Source organism: Panthera uncia (assembly GCF_023721935.1).
Source record: "Panthera uncia isolate 11264 chromosome B3 unlocalized genomic scaffold, Puncia_PCG_1.0 HiC_scaffold_1, whole genome shotgun sequence".
Taxonomy (NCBI): domain Eukaryota; kingdom Metazoa; phylum Chordata; class Mammalia; order Carnivora; family Felidae; genus Panthera; species Panthera uncia.
Genome location: NW_026057582.1, coordinates 9,535,622 through 9,552,741, shown reverse-complemented (window position 1 = coordinate 9,552,741; position 17,120 = coordinate 9,535,622). Strand labels below are relative to the sequence as shown.

Sequence of the window (17,120 nt, the reverse complement as noted above, 5' to 3'; positions counted from 1 at the left end):
ACCTTTTCCATGCATCTCAAGTCATTTCAACGTAAAAAGTTGTTTTCTTTAGAAAAATGTGACAAAAAAGAAAAGGAAAAAAAGCAAAGAAAAGAGAAAAGAAAAGAGGAAAGAAAAGAAGAGAGAAAAGAAAAGAAGAGAGAAAAGAAAAGAAGAGAGAAAAGAAAAGCAAAGCAGATGAAGGGATAGGAATGGGATCGGGGTTGTAAAGACAGAAGCAGGAGGCCACTTACGGAAGAGAACGGGCACCTAGAGAGACAGCTGGGGAGACCTTCTGCAGCCGGGGGTCCGGAGGGAGCTCCGAGGTGGTGGCCTTGAAGCCGAGATCCGAGGGAGAAGCAGGATGGAACTGGCAAGGACTATGAACAACGACCCACAGGTGGGAGAGTGTGTCCTGTTCACAGAGCTGAGTCTCGAGCCTCTACCAACACCCGTGTCCCTGTGCAAGGTGCTGGCGGTGGGGGGGGGGGGACAGTGATAATACCAGGTAGCACTTGGAAGCCATCTGCCGCGTGCCTGACACTGCTCTCCACCCTCTGCAAGTTTCGTCTCAGTTAACAAAAAGTCAGAGAGTCACCTGCTGCAAGGGACTGGGGATGGTGAACAGGTGACATCAGGGCCCTTCTCCAGTTTTCCACGGAACCGCACCCCGAAACAGACCATCTCCCACCTTTCCACAAGCGACGAGGTGGGAGGGAGGCGGCACTAAGTTAGCAACAGCTACAGACCCCAAATTCCGGGTCCTTGGACCCCTTGGGAGAATCCAGCGTGATTTTCCACGGAGACACACGGAGTACAGATAATGAGACACTCCTACCTACACCCGTCTGTGCACACGTCTGCACACGCAAACACACATGTGTGCACACGCATGCACGCGCACACCCAGCCTGCTGGCGAGCGGTGGCTGGGCAGTGGCTGATCCAATGCCATTATACTGAGAGCTGAGCATTCATGGTTATGCCTGGGGGTCGGGGGTGGGGGTCCCCCAGAGTCTTTTCTCTGAGACCCTGCTCCTTCCTCAGCCTCCCACAGGGGCTGCTGGGTACCATCTGTGGATTTGATCACGTGTCTCACTCCTTCCCAGATGGTAAGGGCCCCAGGCCGGGGTGGGAAGGTGGATCTGGAGGGGGCAGTGGGGGGTGAAGGAGTAGAGAGGTGGGTCGGGACATGTGGGTCCGAGCCTCTGCTCCCACAAGTGCTGAGCAAGGTGGTCGTGGGCAAGCAAGGCCCACACAGCAAAGCCACGCCTCCCTTGCACAGAGGAAACGATTGTAATGACACCCGGTGGCCAGGCTGTTTGAAGGTTAGAAGCAAATCAGGCAAGGGAGGCAGCTTTGACCCTGCAGAAGCGTTTCTCAAACATAACTTGGGGAGCTGGTTGAAAGTTCATATTCCTGATTCCACCCAAGGAATCGAAAGGTTTGGGGCTGGGCATCTAACAAGCCCCGCCCCCTCCAGATTCGGATGCGGGTGCAAAGGTTGCGTCTTCACTGCTCCTGGTACAAGACAGCTCAGGGTTATCCTGCTGGCCCCGGGCCCCAGGCCCCCGCACCCCCTCCTCTCTGCAGCTGCCACCCACCAGACTCAGTGCCTGCAGACCTTCATGCTCCAGGGGCAGACAGGCCCAGATGCTCTCTGCTTTTAGGTGATTTTCTAGCTAATTCGTGCAGGGCAACAGCCAGGTAACAAAAACACAAAGCCCAGGTGCATCTAGGAGCTCACGTCTACTCTGACGGCTCAAAGAACACTTCCGCAGGATTCCGCCCAGAGGTCCCTGTCTGGGGAGCATTCCGGATGCCCCCCAGCCCGGCCCTGGAATCCCAGCTCCCCATGCCTCCTTCTAACAGCTTCCACGCCATACAGGTACCGTCTTTTGGTGTGTTTGGGTCTCTTTATAGACCACGAGGTCCGTGAGGGCCCTGAATCATTTCTACACCCCAGTTCCTGGCACGGGGCTTGGCCCGGAGTGGACTCTCGTTGGATGAATGAATGAGGGGATGGCCAGCTGGTTCCACAGGATTCTGTGCCTCTGCAAGTCCTCAGGTCACTGCCGGAGACTTCTCTGTTCCTTGGGTGGGACGCCCCTTTACACGCCCTGCAGGGGGGGGGGGCTGCCGATAACATCCAGGATGCCCCGATTAATAAGAAGCCCAGGTAATAAATCACTTTTTAGGATAAGCATGCCCCAGAGGGATTGGAGGCATTTTTGCTTGCTCACTCTCAGCTCTATCTGTAGGGAGCTGCAAGTGCGTCCCCACTGGCCAGAAGCCAAAGGTCTCACGGCAGAGATGGGAGAAGTGACAGTCACAGGGATAGCAGGGGAAGAGGCGCGGGGACACATCTGGGCGAGTCAGAGGAGGGTCGGTCCCACCAGGAAGGACCAGGGGAGGCCTCCTGCCACACGACGTGCGGGCAGAAGTGTAACAAAGGTGCGGACTCACCCATGATTGCATCAGACTGAAGCCCGAGACAGAACGTTCTGGGAGGTTCCCTTGTTTGTAAAGGAAGCCGAAACCCTCCCTTCTCCTGGTACAAGCTGGGGGCTGTGGGTTCTGCAGGGCCAGCTGTGTTCCAGGAGTGAGCTTTGGGCCCCCCGCTGTCTGCTGTCCCAGCCGCGAGGTGGGCAGGGCCAGACCACGTGGGGGCTTCTGCACCAGGGAGGCCACAAGGAGGCCAGCAGGGCTCCAAGCAGGAGAGTGCCCTGAAAGACTCATATTCTTTTTTTTAATGTTTATTTATTTATTTATTTATTTGAGAGAGAGAGAGAGAGCAGGGGAGGGGACTGAAAGAGGGGACGGGGATGGCCCCAGGTCCTGGCTGAGCTGGGGAGCTAAAGGCCCCTTGTACTGGGACGTGGGAAGACTGTGGGGAAGCGGGGACGGGGGGTCTATTTAGGGTGAGACGTCACTAAGGAGAGACGCCAAGCAGGCACTGGTGTCCTCATTCTGCTCACTGGAAATCTCTGGAAACTTGGAACGAGCCACGGCACCCCAGGTGAGAGGGGCGAGGTGACGGACGCGACTGAAACAGGCCGGCGGACAACCCCCTGCCAGGGGAATGGAAAGTCCCTGTGGCCCGGGAGAGGGTCTGAGGCCAGACAAGGCCGCCCGAGGGGGGCATGGGAGCAAGCGGGGGGCGCTCGAGGGCCTCCCCTCAGCCACGGAGCTCTGCAGCCTGCGGCCACCTTCACAGCCCTTGACGCTGAAATCAGAAACCTATCACCGCCGGGCCGCCAGCCGTGTCTTCCAGACCGAATGCCGGGACCTGTCCACGGGCAGGCACAGAGCACGGCCAAAGTCTGGAGGCTGGGGTCGGTGTACCACCAGGGCCAGCCAGGACGGGCGCTCGGTGTCTCAGAGAGGGCAGGAGTGTGGGCTCCCTGCGACCGGGAACCTACTGCATCGCTCTGTGCCTGTCTCCTCAGATGGAAAATAGAGTACTCCAACCTTCCCAGGAGGCGTGTGTGGGCGCCTGGGCCTCTGTGGGCCAAGGAGGAATGGGTACATTTACCTGAAAACAGGGAGCGAGAAGGAACTCTGGCTAACTGGGGCACCAGCCCTGTGCCACAGGTTGGAGTATGAAGCTGAAACTGCTCCCTTATATAATATTCGGATTTCCCTGTTTGCTCTCTTCCCTGGATCCTAAGAGCTCAGTGGGTCGAGGATGTGGACTGGGGTTCATCTTGGCTGCATAGCAAATCACCCTAAAAGTTCACGGCTGGGAACAACCGTGTACTACCTCACAGTTTCTAAGGGTCAGAAATCTGGGAGAGGCCAAGCTGGAAGGTTCCGGCTCACGGTCCCTCCTGAGCTCGTAGTCCGGCCCCGGGCCAGGGGCTGCCGTTCCTGAAGGCCGGACAGGGGCTGGAGCTGGACGTCCGGATTCATTCTCTGCTCTTCAGAGCGGATTCGTTTGCAGGGCTGCATAGACACGGCTTCCCATGGTGGCGGGGGGGTGGGGGATGTGAGAGACACAGACAGACTGACAGAGCATGCAAGACAGAAGCCGCTGTCTTTTTATGACCCATTCTCAGAAACGACACCCTCCCCCCTCTGCCACATTCTCCGTGTTACAAATAAGTAAGTCACTCCCCCAGTCCGACACAAGGGCCGGGTAATTAAACTCTGGCTCTTGAAGGGAGCGTTATCAGAGGATTTGAGGACACATCTTTAGGGTGACCAGAGTACTGTGACCCCAGAATCGGGCAGAGTAACTGCCCTCATGGAGGCATCTTAATAAAAAGCGGCAGGGGGCGCCTGGGTGGCTCGGTCGGTTAAGCGTCCGACTTCGGCTCAGGTCACCATCTCACGGTCTGTGAGTTCAAGCCCCGCGTCGGGTTCTGGGCTGACAGCTCAGAGCCTGGAGCCTGTTTCAGATTCTGTGTCTCCCTCTGTGACCCTCCCCCATTCATGCTCTGTCTCTCTCTGTCTCAAAAATAAATAAACGTTAAAAAAAAAATAAAAAAATAAGTAAATAAAAAGCGGCAGGACTGACCGACAGGAAACAGTGAACAGGTGCGTGAGAAGGGCCTTCCTGCCCCACTCGCCACGGAGGGGGTGGGGGGAGAGGGAGAGTGTGCGGCTCGGAAAGGTTGGTGTGCATCACGGGTGTGGGTGGTAAGTCGGGGCCCGGGCTGCTCTGACCTCAGAGTCCTTGTTCACCAGGAATTCTCAGCCGCCACCCGTCACGGGGAGGGCCTGGCCGGAATGCGAGCCGATGAAGGCAAGCGGCTCCCTCGTCAAAGGGACAGGAGGAGCATTAGATGACCAAGCAGCTTGCAGAGCAGAGGCGGGCATTCTCCCTACTCTGCCAAATACCCCCGCGGGCGCCTGGGGACTCGCGGGGGCACAGCCAGGGCGGTGGTGCCGAAGGGACTTTGCAAAGGGGCCTGAGATCTGCAGCCAGCATCTCCCCAGCCGCACAGAACCGGGTCAGCGCCAACGCAGACAGCGAGCGGCAGCGGGACATCCGTGTGCACTTTGCCAGCCGAGAGCAGGGGCCCCTCCGCCTGGAAGGGAGAAGGCAGGACCCGCTCTGCGGCTTGGACGGGAGCCAGTATTCCATTTGTTCCTCCTGCGAATTCTTTCCGGAGCTGCGATCGACTAAGGAGGTTCAGAGAGGTGAAGTAACTAGCCCAGAGTCACCCAGCCAGTACGTGGCGACAGAGCCGTGACGCCAGAGGGGCCTGGCCGAGCGGGGACCTTCCCGGGAGCGCCGCCTCTCCGGCCTCCAGGAAGAAACTCTCTGCTGGAAGGAACTGGCATCGGTCCCTCCCTGCTCTGCGGAGGTGGGACACCCTCGGATTCCCGCCATCCGCCCCGGCGCCCGTCGAGCCCCAGAAGTATACTCTTTTCCCCCTGCCATCCCGGCCCAAGTGGGGACACAACTCTTTTTCCTACGGTTTTCTTTAACCGCCTGCACCAAGGCAGGAGTCAGAAGCCACGCTGAGAAGGCTGTAACTATAGAAGGCAGTAAACAGCATCAGAATGGCCGAGCCTGCAAGACCCAAGTCAATCCCTTCCCGACGGCTCGTGGCGGGGACGGGAAGGGTGACTGTCCCACAGAGGGAGCACCCGCCAGCCCCAGCGTTGGGGCTGAGCACTCGACATACAACTTCCACGTCTTCCCCTTGGAGGCAGGTGCCACAGGCACAGCCGTGCAGGCCCCAAAGCCTAGCACCACTTCCGGCCTCTGCCTGTCTCTGCTCTGCACCGGCAGGTTTCCTGAGCCTGGGAAGTAGGCTCCTGGAGACCTTGGCCCTGACCCCCTAGGGTCAGCTCCCCTAGGGCTGCTCACCTGGGTCCATCTCAAGTCCGAAAAACATGCCCATCCGCGGCCACAGGTGGGAGGTGGTGACAGACAGGGACAGAGCTCCCATCCAGCTGGGACCCCGTCCCACATAAAGGAGGCCGCCTTCCCGACACGGATCCAGAGACAGGCGATGCCTTCTAAAAATAGTGGCCCCAGCACCCGTGTGAGAATTATTCTCCCGTGATCGGCATCTTCCCTCCTATGTTCAAGGGTGGAAATGCTTCCATTTTCTCTCTCTCTCTCTCTTTTTTGGAGCATGGGAAGGCAGAGAGGGGCTGGATCTGGCATTGGGGTGGTTTTGCCCAACCTCTGCTTAGCTGCACCACTTAACAGCTAGGGGTCCTTGGGCAAGTCACAAGATTAGATGCTAGAATTGTTCCCCTCCCCCAAATCCGCCTCTCTGGACCAGGGTTTAGTGACAACACTCAACATGATAAAGGGACAGGGGCGCCTGGGTGGTTTGGTCAGTCAGGCATCTGACTTCGGCTCAGGTCGTGATCTCTCGGTTCGTGAGTTCGAGCCCCGCGTCCGGCTCTGTGCTGACGGCTCGGAGCCCGGAGCCGGCTTCGGATTCTGCGTCTCCCTGTCTCTCTCGGCCCCTCCCCTGCTCGTGCTCTGTCTCCCTCTGTCTCAAAAGTAAATAAACCTCAAAAAAATAAAAAAATAAAATAAAATATGTATTCAGTTCTGCAAGTGTTTGGAACCTAAAAGGGCACTAGGTCACCATCTCAGGGACGATGGGGCCGGAACTCTTAGCGACCTCAGTGCTTCACGGCCAGCAGGACACAGCATGGTACAAACAATCTGGTCCTAAAGGAGCTGACACTCGATGTCATGGCACTTACCCTTGGTGTCACCCTGTCAGGAAGATGCTGCTCTCAGCGTTTTAGAGACACGGAGGTTAAGCCTGAGGGATTCCCACTTGCTTGAGGCCACGCAGCTGGCGAGGTTACATTCAGGACTCGGGTTCACGGCTCACCAAAGCCGCATCCTTACCGGTAAGCCAGTGGTTTCCCAACCGTGCTCCGTGGAACCCTATAGTCTGTCACAGGTTGTCATGGAGGGAGGGTTGGGACCATGAGGGATCAAGGGGAAGGTTTTCTCATAAGCCCAAGAAAGGCCTGGGGTTCGAGAGAGATCCGAGGAGACCACGAGGTGCCAACAGCTCTCAGTGGCAGAACCCCAGGACGAAGAAGAGCTCGCCAAAGATGGACGTGCTCCCCCGCACTCAGGGTCCTCAGACCAACACCCCCGATCTGCGAGTGGGGGAGGGGTGCCTCAAAACGCAAATCAATCTACTGGCAAGAAAAGAGTGTTGCATTTCTGTAAGTTTATTTATTTATTTTGAGAGAGAGAGAGCACAAACAGGGGAGGGACAGAGAGAGAGGATCCCAAGTAGGCTCCGTGCTGTCGGTGCAGAGCCCGACGCGGGGCTTGAACCCCGGAACCATGACATCGTGACCTAAGCCGAAATCAAGAGCCGGGTGCTTAACCGACTGAGCCACCCAGGCGCCCGGGGTGTTGCATTTAAAAGTATACATCTGAGTTTGCGTAGGAAGATTCACATCACATGCCTACACCTATCCAAGAAAAGTGACCTTATAAAAGAAATACAGCACAGTGTTAGCGGGGCGATGAAAACTGGGGGGGAGTATTTTCCCATGCCCTTCTGTATATTTTCTGGGTTTTCACACGTTCCTCAACGAATATTTCGTAAAAGATAACAGTGGAAAAGGAAAGTTGTTTTTTGTGGTGCGTGTGTGGGTGGGTGTTATTATTATTTTTTTTAAAGGAACAAGTTAGGAACCATTCCCGTAACTGGATTATTCCAGTAGGCCTAATAAACCCAGGTTACCAGAAATGATTCTTTGGCCATCCCACTCCAAAACGGAACAGTTGGGTGTCCCTGCCAACATTTCCCAAGAGAGGGGAGGAGTTCTTTGCAGGGATAAATGTGTCAGCACCCACGAAAACCCAGCACTCCGGGCGGGCGGCTTTGGGATCTGCTGACTACATCCAGCTCAGAGGCAGGTAATCCGTGACGCTGTGCGTGCCGGGAGCAAAGGAACCCACTTTTCTAGGGTGGTTCTAGGCGTTGGCCTGGAGCCTGGGAGGCAGGAGGGAGCCAGGAGGGAGCCAGGGACGGCTCTGGCGCTGGCCCCGAATGCCATGCCCTCTGAGGACAAGTCCTCTCTCTGGGTCTGGGTCTTCACCCCTGCAAAGGGTACCACGAGAGCTTCTGTGGCCCTTTCTGCCTCCAATACGCTTGGATTCTGACTCTAGCCAGCTGGGTACCCCCATACTCGGGACCGACAGGGCCCCAACTCCGCCGAGGGGCCCGAGGGGCCTCCCCTTGTCTGGCACAGGGCACTGCCCTCACCGCGTGGCACAGACAGAACTGTTGTACGGGGTCCCTCCGGGCAGAGGCCACGCGGTCTCGGTGGGGGCTGCTTCGTGGCTCCTCTCCCCTCCAGCGTCCCCGGCCAAACAGACAGGCAGGCTGTGTCTGTGCAGCAACCGAGAGGACGGGCTGCTCAGAAACAGAGCCAGCCTGCTAACTTGCCCAAACAAAGTTCTTTTTCTCCAGAAAGGGTTGGGGGGGGGGGGGGGGGGGGGGGGTAGGGGTTGGGCTGTTTAACGCTTCCAAAGAAACGGTTGCAGCAGCCGAAGGGTAAACAAAGTGTTGAGGCGATTCAACTGCCACGGCCCCTGGTGCTTGTCTGAAGGTGTTTCCGGGCCTCTCGATGGAAAGGGGTTCGACCCCCTCCTCGGCCGCCCCTCCCTCTCCTCCCCTCCCCAGCCCCCCTCCCCATCTCAGAAGCTGCCCTTTTCTCCTCTGGACTCTGGGACTGAGTGGGCAGAGCCCGAAGGTACATAATCCTGTTTGCTGTGGTCACCGGCTTTGAACCCCCCCTCTCTCTGATCTTTCCTCCATTCCTTCTCCCGGTGGAATCGTTGCTCTGGCTTAGCTGGTAGTTTCAGAGTTGCGGGTGGCGTGTGGGGGGAGGCGCACCTGCTATGAGCCGGGCCCCTCCATCGCTTCACAAAGCTAACAGAGGCAGAGACTAGAACACAGGCCACACGGGGGGCAGGGGGAGGCGGTCGGGACACCATCGGGCCCTCCAAGACTTAAAAGAGCTTTGTTTTCCAGAGTTGAGGGCAGTTGGAATGTCACCCCTCTTGGCTTTGGGGCTCCTGGTGGCTGGGCTCTGCCCCGCTGTCCGCTGCCTCCTGGGGGGCAGGCTTGGCCCCGAGATAGCCACCCAGGAGGTCCAGCACACGGGGCCGCCCTTGGACAGCCTCCGATTGGCCTCCAGCAACACCGCCTTCACCTTCAGCCTCTACAAGCGGTTGGCTTCAAAGACCCCCAATAAGAACGTCATCTTCTCCCCGCTGAGCATCTCCACCGCCTTGGCTTTCCTATCCCTGGGGGCCCGCGGCACCACCCTCACGGAGATCCTCGAAGGCCTCAAGTTCAACCTCACGGAGACCCCCGACACGGAAATCCACCAGGGCTTCCGGCACCTTCTGCAGAGCCTCAGCCGGCCCAGCGACGAGCTACAGCTGAGCGTGGGCAACGCCATATTTGTCAGCGAGGGGCTGAAGCTGCTGGAGAAGTTCAGGGAAGATGCCAGGGCGCTCTACGCCTCCGAGGCCTTCTCCACCAACTTCCAGGACTCGGCTGCCGCCGAGAAGCTTATCAACGACTTCGTGAAGAATAGGACCCAGGGGAAAATTGCGGACTTGGTCAAGGACCTTGACCTGCACACAGCAATGGTCCTGGTGAACTACATCTTCCTTAAAGGTGAGTGCCCGGCTTGGGGTTTGGAAGGAAACGGATCAGATCTGATCTCTTAGTTCTGCTCCCGCGGGGCCGTCTCTGGCCTGGTGTAGCAAACCGTGTTATTAGGGAAACCCTCACACAGCAGGTGCCCTTGGTCCGGGGTGGGTGGAGGGGAGGAGGCGCGGCACCAAGGTCCCTCCCTGCCTGTAAGCATGGGTTTTCCAAATGATGCTGGGACGGGCCCAGTAACCCTTGGACTGAGTCAGAGTCAAACTTGCCTGCTCACCAGAAGGCAGGTGCTGCCCTTTCAAGTCGCTCTTGGGTGGGTGGGCACTTCAGCTTCTTCCTTGAAAAGATGCCTTTGGAAATGCTCTAGAAGCCCTCTGCCAGTGCCACACCAGTGGGACCATTCTGACCTGGACTGGGTCCTGCCCAGGGACTCAGCCTCTGGGAGTCCCACCCCATCTGGGGGCCATGAACACAGGAAGACAGTGCGTAAGGAGCCTGGCCAACCCAGGGTTCTGTAATAACAGGGGAGCTTATGCTCCCCTATAAGCTTTTCTTTTAAGTTTATGTATTATTTTGGGAGACAGAGAGAGACAGAGCAGGGGAGGGGCAGAGAGAGGGAGAGAGAGAATCCCAAGCAGATTCTGCACTGTCAGTGTGGAGCCCGACGCGGGGCTTGACCTCACGAACCGTGAGATCATGACCGGAGCTGAAAATGAGAGCCGGCCGCTTAACCGACTGAGCCACCCAGGCACCCCCAATCCTCTATGATCTTGAGGGTGGTACCAGCAGGGTCACCATTCGGGGGAAGCGCCTTGGGGGAGGGCAATATCCCAGCCAGGACCCCTTCCCAGATTCTGGTTGGTCCAGTGCCCCATCCCATGGGTAGAAACCCAGCAAACACAGACCTCAGCCCATAGATTCGGGAGAGACGGAGTGCAAACAGAGTCAGCCTTGGGGAGCAGCAGTCCCAATGGGGACAAAACACAGATGAGACCCAAAGCCTGATCATGGAGTCAGGGAGCCATCAGGTGTCTGAGAGACAAGAGCTGAGGGGAGACACAGCAAGTCTGCAGGAGGGGCTCTGGCTGGGTCCCCGGCCCCGCAGGTGAAGGCGCGGAACCAGATTTCTCTATAAAATGAATGTGGGCCGGATGTGCCCTGTCTGCTCTTTGTGTCTCCTGTGTTTTCCCCTCCTACCACCCTGCCTTGTCCAAGGATTTTCTCCTCCAAATTCTCCTCCCCAGGGACACGCCAGCCGGTGGGCTTCCCCCCCACCCCCCACTCTGGTGCCTCTATCAATGAAGCACAGGCCCGGGGGTGGGGGAGGGGTGGGGGGGCCTCGCTTTCCCAGCAAAGGAGCTCCCACCCACCCCGCTGAGTGCTCCAGTCCTCCTGGGGACAGAGACCTGTGCCCTCTCCTCGGCTGACCTCCGCCCTGCCCTCACGTCCCCACTTGGCCCCTCGTTTCAGCCCGTTTGACGAGGCTGTGCGCGTGTGTGGACCTCCGGGCGAGGCCGAGGACCGGGTGGCCAACTGGCGGTTGCGAGCGTTGTCCCTTTCAGGGGGCCAGGGGTTTCCCATTCCTCCCCCGGCAGCAGCGCTCCGGGGCCCCTCCCCCCTCTCTCCCTGACCCCTCCCCGTCTCTCTTGCACCTGCTCGTCCCGGCTTCCGGCAGGTGTCTCGCTCACCACAATGAACCGGATCTTCGTTCCACGGCCCCTTCCCCGTCCCGACCTGTGGGGCTCACCCCTGTCTCCGGCGGCCCGCCCGCTTGGCCCCCCCAGGCAGGGCCGCCCCTAAGAGGCCAGTGTGGGGTGCCTGGCGGTGCGCCCCCGGGGAACCCGGGCAGAGAAGGGGTAGAGGCCCGGCAGCCCCATGTTCACGGAGCCCTCTGACCTTCAGCCAAATGGAAGACGCCCTTCGACCCCCACAATACGTTCGAGGCGAAGTTCCACGTGAGCAAGAGGAGGAGGGTGACGGTGCCCATGATGGACCTCGAGGACGTGGCGGTGCCTTACTTCCGGGACGAGCGGCTGGCCTGCACCGTCGTGGAGCTCCAGTACGCCAGCAACGACAGCGCGCTCTTCGTTCTCCCCGACGAGGGCAGGATGGAGGCCGTGGAGGCCGCGCTGCAGCCAGAGACGCTGAGGGGGTGGAGACACTCACTGCGGCTGAGGTGACTGCCCCTCCCTCCTCCTCCGTCGCTCTCCCCCACTCCCCGTGTCCCCAGCGCGCGGGACCCCCCTGATGTCCCCGGCGGGGGCTGCAGTGCTGGGAGGACCGGTCCCAGCACACGTGGGGCTTGGGGTTACCTTGCCCTTGGCCCATTTACTCCTCCATCGCATAGGTTAATTGAGCAGCTACGATGGGCCAGGCACTAATTTTAAATAGGTAAATTGTTCAGTATGTTGGACCTGAAGAAATGAAGGTGTGGGGGTGAAGAATAGAGCAGGGTAAAATGATTAGGAACACTGAACCCACCAGGAGGTGGTTAGTGATTTGAAATAGGATCGCCAGCAGGTGATATCTGAGCATCGGCATGACCAGGCGTGAGGGACCGAGCCCTGTGGGTATGTTAGGGAAAAGCATTCCTGGCAGAGGGAACGGCCAGTGCGGAGCCTCCGTGCAAAGCCTGGTCTGCCTGACGATTGGTGAGGCGAGACAGGCTGGAGCAGAGGGAGAGTTAGGAGAAGTCAGGGCCCCCGCGGGATGGCTCTGGTCAAGCAGGGCCATGCAGACGCCGGGGAAACCGCAACTCTCCCTCCTCTGAGTGCGATGCGGAGTCATGGCAAGATCTGTGCCAAAGAGGGAGTGACCTGAGCACTGTTTTAAAAAGACCACCCAGGAAGCTGAGTGGAGAACTGACCGTCGAGGACAAGCATGGAGGCAGGAGGACCTGTTAGGAGCCCAGTGCCGCAATAAGCTTGAGAAGCGGTCAGGGGCCGGGTCAACCTGAGGGTCGAGACGGGCTGGGACACGGAATGCGGAAGACCCAAGTCAAGGGGACAAGCAAGGCAGGGAGCGTCCTGGGCCCGGTCCCCGCGGTGGGGACACGGGGCGGCAGTCGCGGGTCAGATCCCTGGAAGCCCCACGACACAGGGACCCCGCTCTCTCACCCATGTTGCAGGTTGCAACGCTTCCTTCCTCCAACAGCAAACAGCCGCTGCGCGGCAGGGGCTTGATGATCGGGTGTCGACGGGTAGGATATTCATCACACGCCTTTAATTTACAAAGCGCTGAGGAAATATACGCCTCTGCACATTCCCAGGCCATGATGGGTGCTAGGAATGGGTGAGTCAATGAATGGATGCCTGGATGGACAAATGAATGAATTTGGAGAGGAATGGATATCCTCCCTGCTCATGGGACTCAAGGTTCAATGGGAGACGCAGCCTCCTCACGTCTGGCAACCGTAAAACCAGGCGGTGACAAGAGCCTGGAGGGATATAAACAGACAGAGGGAAGTGTGAAGGTGGGGAGCTTTTGCTCCCAGAACTCCCCACCAGTTCCGCTCAGAAGCAGAAGCAGCCCCTGCCCTCGGGGAGCTCGCCAGACAGCCAAGATGGGGGCCTTCAGTTGCGCGTTCCAGGATCCCCTCGAACAGAATCCCTTCACGTCCAGCCCCAGACCCGGCCGCTCATCCCCAACACCAAGGCCTCCCTCCACTCTGCGAAGCATCCTCTCTCCTTCCTGCCTTCCTACGAGTCCATCCACCTGCCTCCTGCTCCCGTCTCCACCCAGCGAGCTCCTTCCTCCCCTTCAGGACTCAGGCTTGACGCCGCCTCCTACAGGAAGCCTTCCTGGTGCCCGTGGAGCATCCTGTGGAATCCCTGTCGGAGACAGTGTGTTTCCCGCTGTCCTGCAAGCTTGCGGGGGAGGACCAGGGCAGGCACGGGTGCCGCCACGGCCCCGCCCCTGGCCCCCTTCCTGGCACACGTAGGCCCTTGCAGATGTGCATGGATAATTAATGAATTAAGAAGAGTCGGCACAAGGGGTCAAGAAACTGAGGAAAAGAGGGGCGCCCGGGTGGCCGAGTCGGTTAAGCGTCTGTCTCTGGATTTCAGCTCGGGTCATAATCTCACGGTTCGTGAGTTCAAGCCCCGCACTGGGCTCTGCACTGACAGTGCGGAGCCTGCTTGGGATTCTCTCTCTCTCTCTCTCTCTCTCTCTCTGTGCCCCTTCCCTACTCAGGTTCTCTCTCTTTCTCTCTCCCCTCCCCCTCAAAATACATAAATAAACTTAAAAAAAGAAGAAGAAACTGAGGAAATGAGTACTTACTTCCAACAAGGTGGCTGGAAAGGAAACCAGGGAAGACCACGCTGAGAGGTGGGAGAGGGTGAGCATTGGGTCAGGCAGGTTCACCTTAAACTTTCTCTTTTCCCAGGTGGATAGACAACCTGTACCTGCCCAAGTTTTCCATCTCCAGCAGCTATAACCTGGAAACCATACTCCCCCAGCTGGGCGTGACGAAAGTCTTCACCAACCAGGCCGACCTGTCGGGAATCACGGGGGAGAGGAACCTGGCAGTTTCCCAGGTGAGTCTTTAAACTGTACGCGACTCCTCCTCCATATCTGAGCTCCAATGGTAAAGGCCAGGCGGACGTTTGGGTCCTCTTGAATTTGCATAAATAAGTCACTGGATTTCTCATTATCCGGCTCCCCTCCCCGGGACTTGCGCAAGCCCGGGAGAGCTGGGCTGCAACCGTGTCGAAAGCCGGTCCCCACCTCCCCTTGCCATACAATGTGACACGGAAGCCACGCGTCGGGGAGCGCTGGGATGGAATGAGAGGTGGACCCCATCCCGTGCTCCACCTTTTTAAAAAAAATGGTTTTTTGATGTTTATATTATTTTTGAGACAGAGAGAGACAGAGTGCAAGCGGGGGAGGGGCAGAGAGAGAGAGGGAGGCACAGCATCCGAAGCAGGCTCCGGGCTCCGAGCCGTCAGCACAGAGCCCGAGGCGGGGCTCGAACTCACGGACCGTGAGATCGTGACCTGAGCCGAAGTCGGATGCTCAACCGACTGAGCCACCCAGGCGCCCCCCGTGCCCCACCTTTTACTGCCGACAGTGGCAAATAATTACAGTGCTGGAGCCCTCAATTTTTCATCTGTAAACGGGGGTGATGGTTCTCGGCCAGTGTGCAGTGCCCGGCAGAGGAGGGGAGAGGCACTAGATAATCACAGCCACGGGGCAATGGTGATGGAAATGCCCCAAGGGTGTGAAAGGAGAATATAGGGACCCTTGCGCTACGCTTCTGGAAACAAGGTCCCCAGATGAAGCGGGGCGTCTGAGCCTTCCGCTCTCCTCCGCGCCCCACTTTCCAAAGGGTGCGGTGATGGAGAGATGTGTGCAGAGGGGCCCGTGTGGTCCAGGGATGTGAAGCCCCATGACACCCAAAGTCGCCAAGGGGCCCGAGGACATTTCAGAGGGAGCAGGAGAGGTGCTAAAACCAGTGGGGCCCTTCCTGTCTGCAGGGATGTCTGCGGCGGCTGCTTCAAGGCCGAGAAGCTGCCAGAAAGTTGCTCACGAGAAAAATGCCTCGTATGACCCTTGACCCTCCCTCTACATTATATGGAGTGGTTTTGGGGGGCAGCACAGTCCCTGGACTCAGACAGAGAGGCACTCAGATCAGGGTGCCCTTCCTCTGTGTCTCCATGACCCTGAGCCTCAGTTTGTGCATCTGTGCGTTGGGTCTGTGCAAGACCGCTGACAGGGTCGTCGGGAGGAACAAACAAACAGATCTGGCTGAGCAGCACAGTGACAGGCCAGGGTAGATGCCCCCTCGGGACTCTCGAGCAGGCTGTTCACCTCTTGCCCACCCTATCTACGGTGGCTGACGGTCTTGCGTTCCCGCAGGTGGTCCACAAGACTGTGCTTGACGTGACCGAGGTGGGCACGGAAGCAGCGGCAGCCACGGGAAGCAAAATTATGTTGATGTCTGGAAAAATTGGCCCACTGACCACTGTGAGCTTCAACAGACCGTTTCTGCTGTCCGTACTCAGCAGAGATACCCAGGACATCCTCTTTTGGGGCAAAGTCGCCAACCCCAATCAAGCCTAGGGCCCCCCCTCTGAGGTGCCGGGTGCCCGGCTCTCCAGACGCAGCCTGGCCTCTGTGCACCAAGGAGCCACATGCCAGGCCCTGCCTGGCTCATCCTTTAGACGGTGACAGTGACTCTGCCTGGTGGCTTCCACCTGCACAGGGAGCCTGTGGACTTTTTGATCGGAGGCTCTGAGACCTCCAGACAGCAATAAGCCACCTTTCTCGGACTGGACGCTCTCCTTGTGCCTTTCTACCCTGATCTGCCTGACTCCACGGCCCTGCAGCTGCCTGTGCCCAGGGGCCAAGCCCCAGAACCTTCCACCGGGCTCAGTCTCACCCAGGCTCTGGGCCCCTCTGCTTGCGGCACTCGTGGCCAAGCCCACCTGGACCTCAGGCCCGGGACGGGAGGAGAGCCTGCGGCCTGGTTCTCTTCTGTGGGCTCCCCTGTCCCGGGTTCCAGTCTCACTTTTTTTCCCTCCCCTGGGCCCAGATGTGTCTACGCATGGACCCCCACCCCCAACCCTGACCACATCTGGCATAGCCCCTGGACCACTGGCTCCCGGGCCTTCTCTCCTCCAGGATGCCTCCTTTTACCGCGCCCCCCCAGCATGCCCAATCCAGGGAGAATAGTTGCTTTGTAGGTTCCCGGCCGGAGTTCCTTGCCTGCCTCACCAGTCCTGAGTCCTCTCCAACAGATGAAACCCTCAGCAAGCAAGTGAGCCATAAAAGGACAACTGCAGTTAAAACCTATAGGTGATTCTGAGCCCCATTTTATAGATCAGGAAACCGAGGAACAGAGAGGCTCAGTAATTTCCCCCAAGCCCACACAGCTAGGAATTATTGCCAGCGGGGTATTATCCCAACCTGCTAGATGTCAAGAGGACTGCTCCGAGCCACAAAGAGATTCTGCCCTTGAAGATTCTCGTGGTGATGGGGGGCCTGGGTGGCTCAGTTAAGCGTCCGACTCTTGGTTTCAGCTTGGGTCGCGATCTCATGGTTTGGTGAGTTCAAGCCCCGTGTCAGGCTCTGTGCTGGCAGCATGGAGCCGGCTTGGGATTCTGTCTCTCTCTCTCTCTCTCTCTCTCTCTCTCTGCCCCTCCCCTGGTCATGCGTTCTCTGTCTCTCTCAAAATAAATAAATAAACTTAAAAAAATAAAAATTTAAAGAAAAATTCTCTCTCTCTCTCCCTCTGCCCCTCCCCAACTCATGGTCTCTCCCTCCCTCTCTCTTTCAATCTAAAATAAAAAATAAATAAAATAAACAAAGAAGAAAAGATTCTCACAGTGATGACCCTCACAGACTTGGAATCTGCTGGGCAAGACTGATGGTGAAGCAAGGCTCTGGAAGCTAAGAGCAAAGCACCGAACTCAGGGAAGTCAGAGAAGACTTCCTGGAGGAGGTGACCCCTGTGCTGTAATCAGAGGAAGAGTAGAAGGCGGTTGAGTGAACAGAGAGGAGGGTGTTCTGGGCA

The 17,120-nt window shown here is 58.0% G+C and overlaps 1 protein-coding gene across 1 annotated transcript; it reads left to right on the top strand.

Annotated features, from left to right (window-relative positions):
* Window positions 1–7,751: 7,751 nt before the first annotated feature.
* Window positions 7,752–16,737, top strand: SERPINA3 (serpin family A member 3). The gene is made up of 5 exons (XM_049612226.1): window positions 7,752–7,845; window positions 8,966–9,619; window positions 11,510–11,783; window positions 13,992–14,142; window positions 15,464–16,737. The coding sequence occupies exons 1-5, from the start codon at window positions 7,767–7,769 to the stop codon at window positions 15,665–15,667; spliced, it is 1,362 nt and encodes a 453-aa protein (XP_049468183.1). The 5' UTR covers window positions 7,752–7,766; the 3' UTR covers window positions 15,668–16,737.
* The last annotated feature ends 383 nt before the right edge of the window (window positions 16,738–17,120 follow it).